Source organism: Rutidosis leptorrhynchoides, chromosome 8 (genome assembly GCF_046630445.1).
Source record: "Rutidosis leptorrhynchoides isolate AG116_Rl617_1_P2 chromosome 8, CSIRO_AGI_Rlap_v1, whole genome shotgun sequence".
NCBI classification, from domain to species: domain Eukaryota; kingdom Viridiplantae; phylum Streptophyta; class Magnoliopsida; order Asterales; family Asteraceae; genus Rutidosis; species Rutidosis leptorrhynchoides.
The window spans coordinates 369875001-369887653 of NC_092340.1; the positions used below are offsets into that span (position 1 = coordinate 369875001).

At 33.9% G+C, this 12653-nt stretch overlaps 1 protein-coding gene across 1 annotated transcript; it reads right to left on the reverse strand.

Moving 5' to 3' along the window:
- Nucleotides 1-1630: 1630 nt before the first annotated feature.
- Nucleotides 1631-6565, reverse strand: LOC139863025 (uncharacterized). Its single transcript, XM_071851673.1, has 4 exons — nucleotides 6411-6565; nucleotides 3109-3152; nucleotides 2623-2985; nucleotides 1631-2072 (listed from the first exon to the last, which is right to left on the reverse strand). The coding sequence occupies exons 3-4, from the start codon at nucleotides 2965-2967 to the stop codon at nucleotides 1716-1718; spliced, it is 702 nt and encodes a 233-aa protein (XP_071707774.1). The 5' UTR covers nucleotides 2968-2985; nucleotides 3109-3152; nucleotides 6411-6565; the 3' UTR covers nucleotides 1631-1715.
- Between the last annotated feature and the right edge of the window lie 6088 nt (nucleotides 6566-12653).

The window sequence follows — 12653 nt, forward strand, 5'->3', positions numbered from 1 at the left end:
TCACATATGATAGAATTTTTTTTTTTCGAAATCTAAAACGTTTGTGTTAAAATTCAATCTAAACCGTAAACGCTAATTTATAAACCGTAAACCATAATTTCTAAACCCTAATTGCTAAACCCTAAACCCTGTGTATAGGGTTTAAGGTTGGTTTAGGGTTTAAGTTTTAGGGTTAAGGAAGTCAATCACATGTGATGGAATATTTTTGACTACATGTAAGAACAAGTGATTGTCGCGCTCTCATTGGTCTTTAAAGTATGGGAGATTATATTTTCAATCCCTCTTTTTACAAACTAACCACACTTTTACTTCATTTCCCAAAATACCCTCATTCTATTCTTTTTAATTCTCGGGTATCCTATATTTTTTATTTTTTTTCGAAAAAAAACGATAACAGTGAAATAGATTCAAAGATCAACAAGTAGAGCTGATACAAAAGAATCTAACAACGAGGCCTAGTCAAACTAAACAAACCAAGCCGAACAACTCACTAACAGGTAGTGGCGAATCTAGGATGAAATTTCAATGGGGTCATAGTTTATTTTTTTTTTAATTTTTTTTTTTTACAGATTACCCTTCATAATAAATGTTGTTTAGCTTTAAAATAATCATAAATCTTATAAATATATAGGGTATAATAGTTAAATTTAGTGGGTCATGAGACCCCCATGACCCCTTATGTACATTTGCCACTGCTAACAGGGTGAAAAACCCGTCTAATCTAGTAAACAAATTAAAATTAAGGCTATAACAAACGAGAACTTAAATAATGGCTATACTAACAAGATAACAAAATAAACATCAACAAACAACAATAGCTGAAACCGCCGGCAGAAAGAAACTCCGGCTCCAACTAGAAAAGGGATCTAACGACCGCCAAATTTAAGCTTGTAAAAAGGAAACAACATCAAAAAAATCTACAACCCATCACAACCAGAAAACCAAAACTCCGTAAATGGAGTTCGTCGCCTGATTTTCCGAGCAAAAGGAAGACGAAAAAGAAGAATTCGACAGTGAAGAACAAAACTTCGGCGAGAAGCTAAACAACACAGGGGGCTAAAAGCACCCGTAACCGACGAGAAAAGGCGCCATGAAAGCATGGTCGAAGATTTGTCTACTAATTCATCTATATTAAAACAATTATTCTTTTTAAAAAGACAACACATAATTTAATATTTATATGTAGTATATACTCAGTTACTAGGCCTCATATTTTTTTTTTTTTGAACAGCAATTTGGGATCACTCAAGGGGGACTAAACCACCCACACGATTATCTCCTGCAGTTGCATAACCCGACCCCAACTGTTGCCCTGGAGGAAACCCGGACCAATCCGAGGGCATGGCTGGTAAAACCCCCCCTCGCGCTGTCCCCGCAACGCAATGTGCGAAAGGCGACTTTTAGTGGATTTCAAGGTTAGGGAATAACCTTGTGTGCAATGTTGTAGTCCCCTGGAGTCGAACTCCTGACCTCTAACAAGTGTCAGACCATTAACACTTGAACTACAATACTTGACCTAAACCCGATTAGTTGCAAAAAGGATACATGCAATTAAAGAGAATAGACTTTGAATCTTTGATGAAGTCTTTGCACCAGTTAAAAAAGATTAATAATAATCTTGCATATACACAAACACAAGCATGTTAAGAGTTTGAATCCTATCTTGCATAATTAACACATGAAAATAAAACAGTCTACAACACTATCATGTTCATCTAAATACCGCCTGCAGTAACCGGAATTTCGACACGTGCCTGTGTCTGCCTTGTCTTCCTCTTCTTCACAACTTGAGCACCCGAAATTTCGCACGGAGGCCTTTTCTTCTTGATAACTTTTGTTAGACGTAATATACCTTGAGTTCTGATGAACTTGATTACACATATATCTCCTACTGATAGCTTATTACTTCGCAGTAAACCAACCCATCCAGCAGACAAATGGTACCTTTCTGTATACTTATACATTGGATCCAACAACAAGCACATTGTATGCTCTATTCCGTTAAGATCCTTCACAGTTATATTTTTTCCAGCTTCTATTCCGGGCAGCCCCATAAATTCATCTGGTATTCGCTATTTTAATAATAAAAACATCCACAAACATTAGATCAAAAAAGGGCATATATATGTCTTATAACCATTTCATCACTTACTTTCCAATTAATTAAATGAATTTGTTATAATATGCTTTATTATTTATAATTATTATTATGCATAACTTGAGGACACACATAACTTGAGGTGGCGACCTCAAGTTTCTCGGTCATGCTTGATATTTCTCGGACTTCCAAAGTCGCAAGGAACACTTACGACCTGAGAGGGGAAAATTGCAAAAAAATAAAAATAAAAATAAATTGTGTCCTCAAAAAATGGCATTTTGGTTAAGTACCCTTTTTTTTTTTTTTGTAACCTGGGTATTCAGCTTTATTTTATAACTGACTAATCCCAGGGCGACCACCCGCTTTGCGAGCAGCCCGGAGTCATTGCAGGTGAACCTCCGTGGCCATGATAGAGAATAACTTTGTAGGTGCCTCGAATCGAACCCTTGACCTCCACATTGGAAGGTAAGGGTCTTACCCTTTATAAGCAACTTTTTAACGATAATAAATTCATATTATCTTACCCAAATACGGGCTTTGGTGATAGTGAACTTAGCAAAAGGATCACCATCATCATCATCTTCATAGTCAGTACCATTTTCATCTTCATCTTCAGTTTCCAACTCCACGCCAACACTATTTTTCCTGATGACCTTTGTTAGACATAACTTATCTTCACTTGTTATGTACTTGATTACACATTTATCTCCTACTGATAACTTATTACTTGTCAGAAAAGGACCCCATCCAGCCGATGCATAATATCTCTTTTTATTCCTTGTATCCGGCATCAAGCGCAACAGATTCTTTCTTCCTTTAAGACCCTTCACCGTTATGCTTTTTCCAGCTTCTATTCCAGGCAACCCCATAAATTGCTCTGGTATCCGCTATTTAATTATAAAAACATCCAACATTAGATCATAAGAGCATATGTCTTACTTAAAACGAGTTCCACTTATTATTTTCAAAATAAGCAACTTTCTTAAGGTAATAATTTCATTTTATCTTACCCAATAATTACTATTATTAATAGTAAGCTTATCGAAAGGTTCACCTGTAGTGACCCGAACTTTTCCATGTTTATATATATTAATTGAGATTGATGTTTACATGATTAAATGTTTCCAACATGTTAAGCAATCAAACTTGTTAAGACTTGATTAATTGAAATAGGTTTCATATAGACAATTGACCACCCAAGTTGACCGGTGATTCACGAATGTTAAAACTTGTAAAAAAACTATATGATGACATATATATGGTTATATATATAGTTAACATGATATTATGATAAGTAAACATATCATTAATTATATTAACAATGAACTACATATGTAAAAACAAGACTACTAACTTAATGATTTTGAAACGAGACATATATGTAACGTTTATCGTTGTAACGACATTTAATGTATATATATCATATTAAGAGATATTCGTACATCATAATATCATGATAATATAATAATTTAAAATCTCTTTTGATATTATAAACATTGGGTTAACAACATTTAACAAGATCGTTAACCTAAAGGTTTCAAAACAACACTTACATGTAACGACTAACGATGACTTAACGACTCAGTTAAAATGTATATACATGTAGTGTTTTAATATGTATTTATACACTTTTGAAAGACTTCAATACACTTATCAAAATACTTCTACTTAACAAAAATGCTTACAATTACATCCTCGTTCAGTTTCATCAACAATTCTACTCGTATGCACCCGTATTCGTACTCGTACAATACACAGCTTTTAGATGTATGTACTATTGGTATATACACTCCAATGATCAGCTCTTAGCAGCCCATGTGAGTCACCTAACACATGTGGGAACCATCATTTGGCAACTAGCATGAAATATCTCATAAGATTACAAAAATATGAGTAATCATTCATGACTTATTTACATGAAAACAAAATTACATATCCTTTATATCTAATCCATACACCAACGACCAAAAACACCTACAAACACTTTCATTCTTCAATTTTCTTCATCTAATTGAACTCTCTCAAGTTCTATCTTCAAGTTCTAAGTGTTCTTCATAAATTCCAAAAGTTCTAGTTTCATAAAATCAAGAATACTTTCAAGTTTGCTAGCTCACTTCCAATCTTGTAAGGTGATCATCCAACCTCAAGAAATCTTTGTTTCTTACAGTAGGTTATCATTCTAATACAAGGTAATAATCATATTCAAACTTTGGTTCAATTTCTATAACTATAACAATCTTATTTCAAGTGATGATCTTACTTGAACTTGTTTTCGTGTCATGATTTTGCTTCAAGAACTTTGAGCCATCCAAGGATCCATTGAAGCTAGATCCATTTTTCTCTTTTTCAGTAGGTTCATCCAAGGAACTTAAGGTAGTAATGATGTTCATAACATCATTCGATTCATACATATAAAGCTATCTTATTCGAAGGTTTAAACTTGTAATCACTAGAACATAGTTTAGTTAATTCTAAACTTGTTCGCAAACAAAAGTTAATCCTTCTAACTTGACTTTTAAAATCAACTAAACACATGTTCTATATCTATATGATATGCTAACTTAATGATTTAAAACCTGGAAACACGAAAAACACCGTAAAACCTGATTTACGCCGTCGTAGTAACACCGCGGGCTGTTTTGGGTTAGTTAATTAAAAACTATGATAAACTTTGATTTAAAAGTTGTTATTCTGAGAAAATGATTTTTATTATGAACATGAAACTATATCCAAAAATTATGGTTAAACTCAAAGTGGAAGTATGTTTTCTAAAATGGTCATCTAGACGTCGTTCTTTCGACTGAAATGACTACCTTTACAAAAACGACTTGTAACTTATTTTTCCGACTAGAAACCTATACTTTTTTTGTTTAGATTCATAAAATAGAGTTCAATATGAAACCATAGCAATTTGATTCACTCAAAACGGATTTAAAATGAAGAAGTTATGGGTAAAACAAGATTGGATAATTTTTCTCATTTTAGCTACGTGAAAATTGGTAACAAATCTATTCCAACCATAACTTAATCAACTTGTATTATATATTATGTAATCTTGAGATACCATAGACACGTATACAATGTTTCGACCTATCATATCGACACATCTATATATATTTCGGAACAACCATAGACACTCTATATGTGAATGTTGGAGTTAGCTATACAGGGTTGAGGTTGATTCCAAAATATATATTGTTTGAGTTGTGATCAATACTGAGATACGTATACACTGGGTCGTGGATTGATTCAAGATAATATTTATCTATTTATTTCTGTACATCTAACTGTGGACAACTAGTTGTAGGTTACTAACGAGGACAGCTGACTTAATAAACTTAAAACATCAAAATATATTAAAAGTGTTGTAAATATATTTTGAACATACTTTGATATATATGTATATATTGTTATAGGTTCGTGAATCAACCAGTGGCCAAGTCTTACTTCCCGACGAAGTAAAAATCTGTGAAAGTGAGTTATAGTCCCACTTTTAAAATCTAATATTTTTGGGATGAGAATACATGCAGGTTTTATAAATGATTTACAAAATAGACACAAGTACGTGAAACTACATTCTATGGTTGAATTATCGAAATCGAATATGCCCCTTTTTATTTAAGTCTGGTAATCTAAGAATTAGGGAACAGACACCCTAATTGACGCGAATCCTAAAGATAGATCTATTGGGCCTAACAAACCCCATCCAAAGTACCGGATGCTTTAGTACTTCGAAATTTATATCATATCCGAAGGGTGTCCCGGAATGATGGGGATATTCTTATATATGCATCTTGTTATTGTCGGTTACCAGGTGTTCACCATATGAATGATTTTTATCTCTATGTATGGGATGTGTATTGAAATATGAAATCTTGTGGTCTATTGTTACGATTTGATATATATAGGTTAAACCTATAACTCACCAACATTTTTGTTGACGTTTTAAGCATGTTTATTCTCAGGTGATTATTAAGAGCTTCCGCTGTCGCATACTTAAATAAGGACAAGATTTGGAGTCCATGCTTGTATGATATTGTGTAAAAACTGCATTCAAGAAACTTATTTTGTTGTAACATATTTGTATTGTAAACCATTATGTAATGGTCGTGTGTAAACAGGATATTTTAGATTATCATTATTTGATAATCTACGTAAAGATTTTTAAACCTTTATTGATGAAATAAAGGTTATGGTTTGTTTAAAAATGAATGCAGTCTTTGAAAAACGTCTCATATAGAGGTCAAAACCTCGCAACGAAATCAATTAATATGGAACGTTTTTAATCAATAAGAACGGGACATTTCATCACCATCATCTTCATCATCATCAGTAAATCTTCATCTTCAGTTCCACTTTCACATCCATACCAACACCTTGTATAGGAGACATGTTTTTCTTGGTGACCTTCTTTTGAACATGTTTACCATCGTTGTCATGATCATCATCATCACCACCATCATCATCATCATCATCATCACCACCATCATCATCATCATCATCATCATCATTCTGTCAGAAGACTTTTGGTGTGACCAATATTTATGCCTCTATATTTATCATGTAGTCTTTTGGATTGGCCTCTATATTTATTTTGTAGTCTTTTGAATTGGCCTCCTTAGCCTATATATATATCATGTATTATTTATCAATTGGATGAAGGAATGATATGAAACTTAACATGGTATCCGAGCAGTACGATCTGGTTGAAACACCTCTATCTATGACAGTAGCCATATCTTCCTTGCATGGCTACGTTTATCTACTTTTTTTTCTTTCTTACTTTGAATAATAATAATAATCGGTGTGGGGATGAGCCGCCTAGCTTGACTAGGTTCCAAACCCCGAATAAAAGAGAATATATGTCAAAACTCTTTTTTGCGGTGAAGAAGATTGTTATCGTTGACAAAAGTTGTGTATCAAAGTACTGCCAAATCCTTAGGCAAAAGCAAGCCACGATGACGTTACGGGAAAGGAAAAAGAATCCTTAGGCAATGCATGCCACGACGTCGTTACGGAAAAGGAGAAAGCCGAAACAATATGCATATTTATTAGCGATTACCAGTCTAATTCATGCAACAAAGAAAAAAAAATGATCCAGTTTGAGCGTTGAGTCCGCTCCCGCTCGAACTGCGGGGGGATGTTAGAAGACTTTTGGTGTGACCAATATTTATGCCTCTATATTTATCATGTAGTCTTTTGGATTGACCTCTATATTTATTTTGTAGTCTTTTGAATTGGCCTCCTTAGCCTATATATATATCATGTATTATTTATCAATTGGATGAAGGAATGATATGAAACTTAACACATTCTTTGCCATTACTTGAGCCACCCGGATTCTGCCACCGACTGGGCGAGGTTTCCTTACCAATCTTTTGTTGTTCTTAGTGACTTTTACAAGACATAACTTACTTTCACTTGTAATGAACTTGAAAACGCATTCATCTCCATCCAGTAACTCATTACTTTGCCGGAATTCAGCCCAACCTGATGAAAGATAGTACCTTTTTGACTCATTCAATTTTTTCGACAGCAATCGCATTGGCCACTCTTGACCGTCAACATTCTTCACAACTATGTCTATTTCAGCATCGAGTGGTCCCAACCCCACAAATCCCGTTGGAAGCCGCTAATGAAAACCAAAAAGCAAAATAGTTATTTTGAGGCGAATGTAAAATATGTTTTCAGCTCAAAGTTCCTAATGTCTAGTTGAGAATTGAGGTTTCTAAACCTTATCAAAAGAAGCTAAAAATGCCTGATAAATAAGTAATGTGATGTGATTCCTAATTTGGGTTGTTGAGAATTGTAGAATGCTTTGAAGATAAATAAACACTACAGTTTGACTTTAAAAAGTCAAACTACTGTAGTAAGAATTTTTTAAAGTCAAAGATATTCTTCAAGTATGCAATTTAGGTCACGTTAATATTCATAAGACAAAATTAACTCAAATTTAAGGATATTACTATTACTATAGTTAAGTTATTTGCACATTCTAAAGTATGTTTTAGAATGGTATTGAGAAATTCAGTTTTGATCTTTATGGATTGTTACTACACTTAGTTTTACTAAGAAACAGTGTTGTCAAAGTCGGCTGACTAGGCGACTAGTCGAATTTGTAGACTAGTCCAACCTGAGTAGGCCCCAGCCGGTCAAATTTTCCGGTCAACGCCAATCAAAATAGGTCAAAAATTCGGATTCTTATAAAAACAATACAAATGATATCGCAACAAAGTTAAATTAGAAGCGATGTCCTGAACATGTACTTGTGCTCGATCAGGCCTTAATATGGAGTTAGTTGAAATAAAAAAATCATAGATCTTACCAGTGTTCTTTTATCGGCTTTTGAGATAGTTGAAATAAAGAAAGGATCACCATCATCACCATCAATATGAACACCATCGTCATCATCATCATCATCATCAAAACCACCACCTGTTGGAAATATGTTCTCGGGTTGGCTACGGTTCGACCGTGGTTTGATTGTGGTACATATATTTCGAAGATATGCCCATGACATTAAATAATAAAAGTCCATTTATCCTATTCGGTCACACACAAAGGCCAATCGTAAAATTGTTTGATATACCTTCTAATCGGAAATTAATTTATTAATTATTAGTTAATGGTTTAATAAATTAAGTAATTTTTTTATGTGTATACATATACTTACAAATCTAAATATGTAGAGATTTGATTAGATTTTACAAATCATATTTTATATAAGATATAAGATTTGATTTAATTTATAAAATATGATTTGATTTTGTAAATCTTATTTTATATAAAGATTTGATTTTGTAAATCTTTCCAAATCTTTATTTATTACAATTGTACTAGATGTATTAATTGTATCAATTATGTAATATATACCAAGTCTTGTTATTTGAAAAGTTATGAAAAAGATACAAAAACACACATACAAAAATGCTATTTTTCTTTCTTATTTCAAGTAACCAAAATACTTGAAATCTATAATTGGGTTCGGTTTTGGTGGAAATAACAAAGAAGAAAATATCCGTTAAGTAGAAGGTATAGATCGAAGCAAGGTTGGAACTTTGGGTGTCTACCGTTTAGAGGAACTCTTCTTTGGGTTTTCAAATTCGATCTTCAAAAGGCTATAAAGGTTGTATTCTAATCTTCTCTTGTTCGGTTTCATTAATTTATTTTGTTTGCTAAAGTTTTGTACAATGATCCGTGGAAGAGTATGATTTTGTAAAGTTTTAAAAATGCTTCCGCTCGCTTTGAATTTGTATCATACTCCAACAGTGGTATCAGAGCCATCTTGTACAAGTTTTAGCAAACTAATGTACTCTATGAAAATCGATTTTGATGAGTGTGTTGTGCATGATTCTTGGAGATGATTATGCATAACAAACATGCAGAACTATTATCATGATTTGTGTATTTATGTTTCCTAAATAACATTTGAATCTTGGGTTTTGGCAAAATGTTAAATGGTTAATCTCATTTTTTAAAGTTTTTTTCCAGCTTGAACAGTCTGTCTTTGATGGACTGTGTCGAGGCTTTAAACTCAATATTTTCGTATGAAGCCAATTGCATTTGAAAGCTAACTGAAAGAACTTAAATTTGAAAAAACAATTCATCGAAAACGGATTAGAAATGAGTAAGATATGACCATTTAAAGTTGATGTATGAATCTGTCCAAAATCCAAAAATTTTAATAGTAGCTTTGTTGTTGACTATTAAAGATTCAATGTTTAGGAAAATAAAGTACATAAATTATATTCATGTTTTACATGAAATGAGAAAATTAAAATTGTTAATTTTAGACTTTATGCATTGTTAAAAAGTGAATAAATCTCCAACATATTTTGAATTACTTAATATGTTTGTTTGGATGGTTTTGGCATGAAAATCATACTTACAAATATGAAGTGGGTTTACATACATACATAAGTTATGTAAACAAGGATTGATTATTTTGTGTGCCATTAAGTGTTTAAATCAATCCTTATCGAAACATGTTTCATGAAAATGGATATTTGGCACTCCATTTGTTATGTATGTGATTGTTGTATGAAATTGGTAGTATTTGCCTCAATAAGACCCTTGTGTGGATGTTTGGTTGTATGATTTAATTTATTATTTATTCGGGATGAATGTAATAATTTATTAAACGGCTTGCATGTCGTGTTTATTATTTATTCGGGATGAATGTAATAATTTATTAAACGACTTGCATGTCGTCTTTCTATTTATATTGTATTTGTAATAGTATAGAAAATAGAATAGTTATTTTGTAAGATAATGCAACCAAGATTGGAATCAAGAAGACGATGTTCACAAGGCGGCCCATCCGAGCATATAATGGAGATGGCGGTTTTAGTGGGAGCCAATTCTCACACAAGGTTATGTCCCTAGTTGACCATATTTTTTCGTGTGTTGGCTCACCGGAAAAACGCATAGGACTCGAGGTATACTACCGATAATTGCGTGTCATGATTATTATTGTGTTCTTATTTGTCTATGACATGCTAGCTAGAAAATTAGTATAGAAACAAAAGACAATAATCACTTAAAATGTTTTAAAATGGAATAAACTACTTTTGCTAAAAGAAAACAAAACCCCATTTTAAATGTAAACTTTACGCTACCCATGAGTAGTACACACATCCGAACCTTCTACCTGTTAGAGTTCGCGATACCCGAGAGTCTTGGGCCGGACTTTAGTTGGGTGTTGGGAAGGGTGAGGTGAATTTCGCGATACCCGAGAGTCTTGGGCCGGATTTCATGTGTATCTATCACGGACGGTTTACAATCTGAAATCGTGGTTCGCGGCAAACCCGCCACGAGGAAGGATTAGCGCAGAAGGGATTAAACATGCCAAGTGAAATAATTGATTATCACTAAATCCTGCAGAACCTAAGAATTTCATAATGGATGAAATTGGTAATATAGTTACCTACCTAAATAGCTTATGATTGACGATCCGCGGTAAACTCGTCGTTACCATAAGTGAAATATGGATCTTAACCTTGTTAATTATAATTGTTTGAATATTGAACACACTTGGGTAATTATCTTAACAAGGATTAAACATATCAAACTAACTAATACAACTTACTTTAAAAAATATGATAGATGTCTGCAACAAACACAAATCCTACTCCGTCATCAATCACTAATTTCTGCCTTAAAGGGCTCCTCGAAAAGGGCAAGCTTACGGGCTTGAACTACATGGACTGGCTTCGCAACCTAAGAATTGCTCTTAGGATGGAAGGAAAGATCAGGGCAATTAAGGAACCCTTACCGGCAGAACCCGGATCGAGAGCTACTCAAGCGGCTAGGGACGAGTTTGAAAAACGCCATTCCGAGTCTAATGAAGTAGCATGCTTGATGTTGGCGACCATGTCTCCGGAGCTCCAAAAGGGCATGGAGAGCTTAGGGTCGTATGACATGCTTAACCAACTCAAAGACATGTTCCAACAACAAGCAAAGCAAGAAAAGTTTGACACCGTGAAAGCTCTCGTATCTTGTAAAATGGCAACGGGAAGTAGCGTTAGTGTACATGTACTACAAATGAAAGGGTACATAGACTGACTAGAGCGCCTTGGTTTTTCCATAAGTCAGGAGCTTGCAACGGATTTTATCCTGAACTCGCTGACTAGTGCATATGAAAGATTCATTATGAACTATAATATGAACAATATGGAGAAAACAATCATGGAGCTCCATGGCATATTGAAAACCGCTGAGGCTAACATGGCCAAAGCTAAACCCGCAACTACTGTTCTAGCCATTCGTAAAGGTGGGATCAAGAAGAAGAAAAACAAAACAAAGGGCAAGAACAAGGGCAAGGGTAAGGTTGGCACATCCAACTTCAAACCTAAACCTAAGGGCATTGCTAACTCTTCTACTTCAAAGATCCCGCAAACCAAGTCTCCTGAAGAAGCAATATGCTTTCATTTTGGGGAGAAAGGACATTGGAGGTGCAATTGTACTAAGTACTTGAAGGAACTTAATGAACTACGGGCTAAGGGTGTCGCTGTACCTTCAAGTTTATTCATGATTGAACTAAACAAAACTACTATTTCTAATTCCTGGGTATTGGACACAGGATGTGGTACTCACATTTGTACAAATGTGCAGGGACTCACAAGAAGTAGGAAGCTGAAGACCGGAGAGCTCAATCTAATCATGGGGAATAAGAACATTGCCTCTGTTAACATGATTGGAGAATACAAGCTTTCTTTTGATTCTGGTCAATGTATTGTTTTATCTAATGTTTGCTACAGTGCCAAAATGGCAAGAAACATTATATCTTTTAATGCTTTAATTAATGATGGTTTTGATTTTAGTTTTCATAATGTATCAATACTTGTTCACAGCAAAGCTAAATGATAGTTTAATCTATAATGTTGATTCATCCAAAGATGTTTTGGATAAAACGTATCTATTGCATTGTCGTTTAGGCCATATAAACAAGAAACGCATAGCAAAACTTTAGTCAGATGGAATTTTAGAATCATTTGATGTTACATCATATGACGAATGTGAATCTTGCTTGTTAGGAAAAATGACAAAAGCACCT

What these genes read in the sequence shown, in the direction of transcription:
- LOC139863025 (XM_071851673.1), bottom strand. Translation starts at nt 2,967, where the DNA reads ATGGGGTTGCCTGGAATAGAAGCTGGAAAAAGCATAACGGTGAAGGGT. An exon ending in TCACCAAAGCCCGTATTTGG is followed by an intron (nt 2,073 to 2,622) that starts GTAAGATAATAT and finishes TTATTAAAATAG; the next exon opens with CGAATACCAGATGAATTTAT.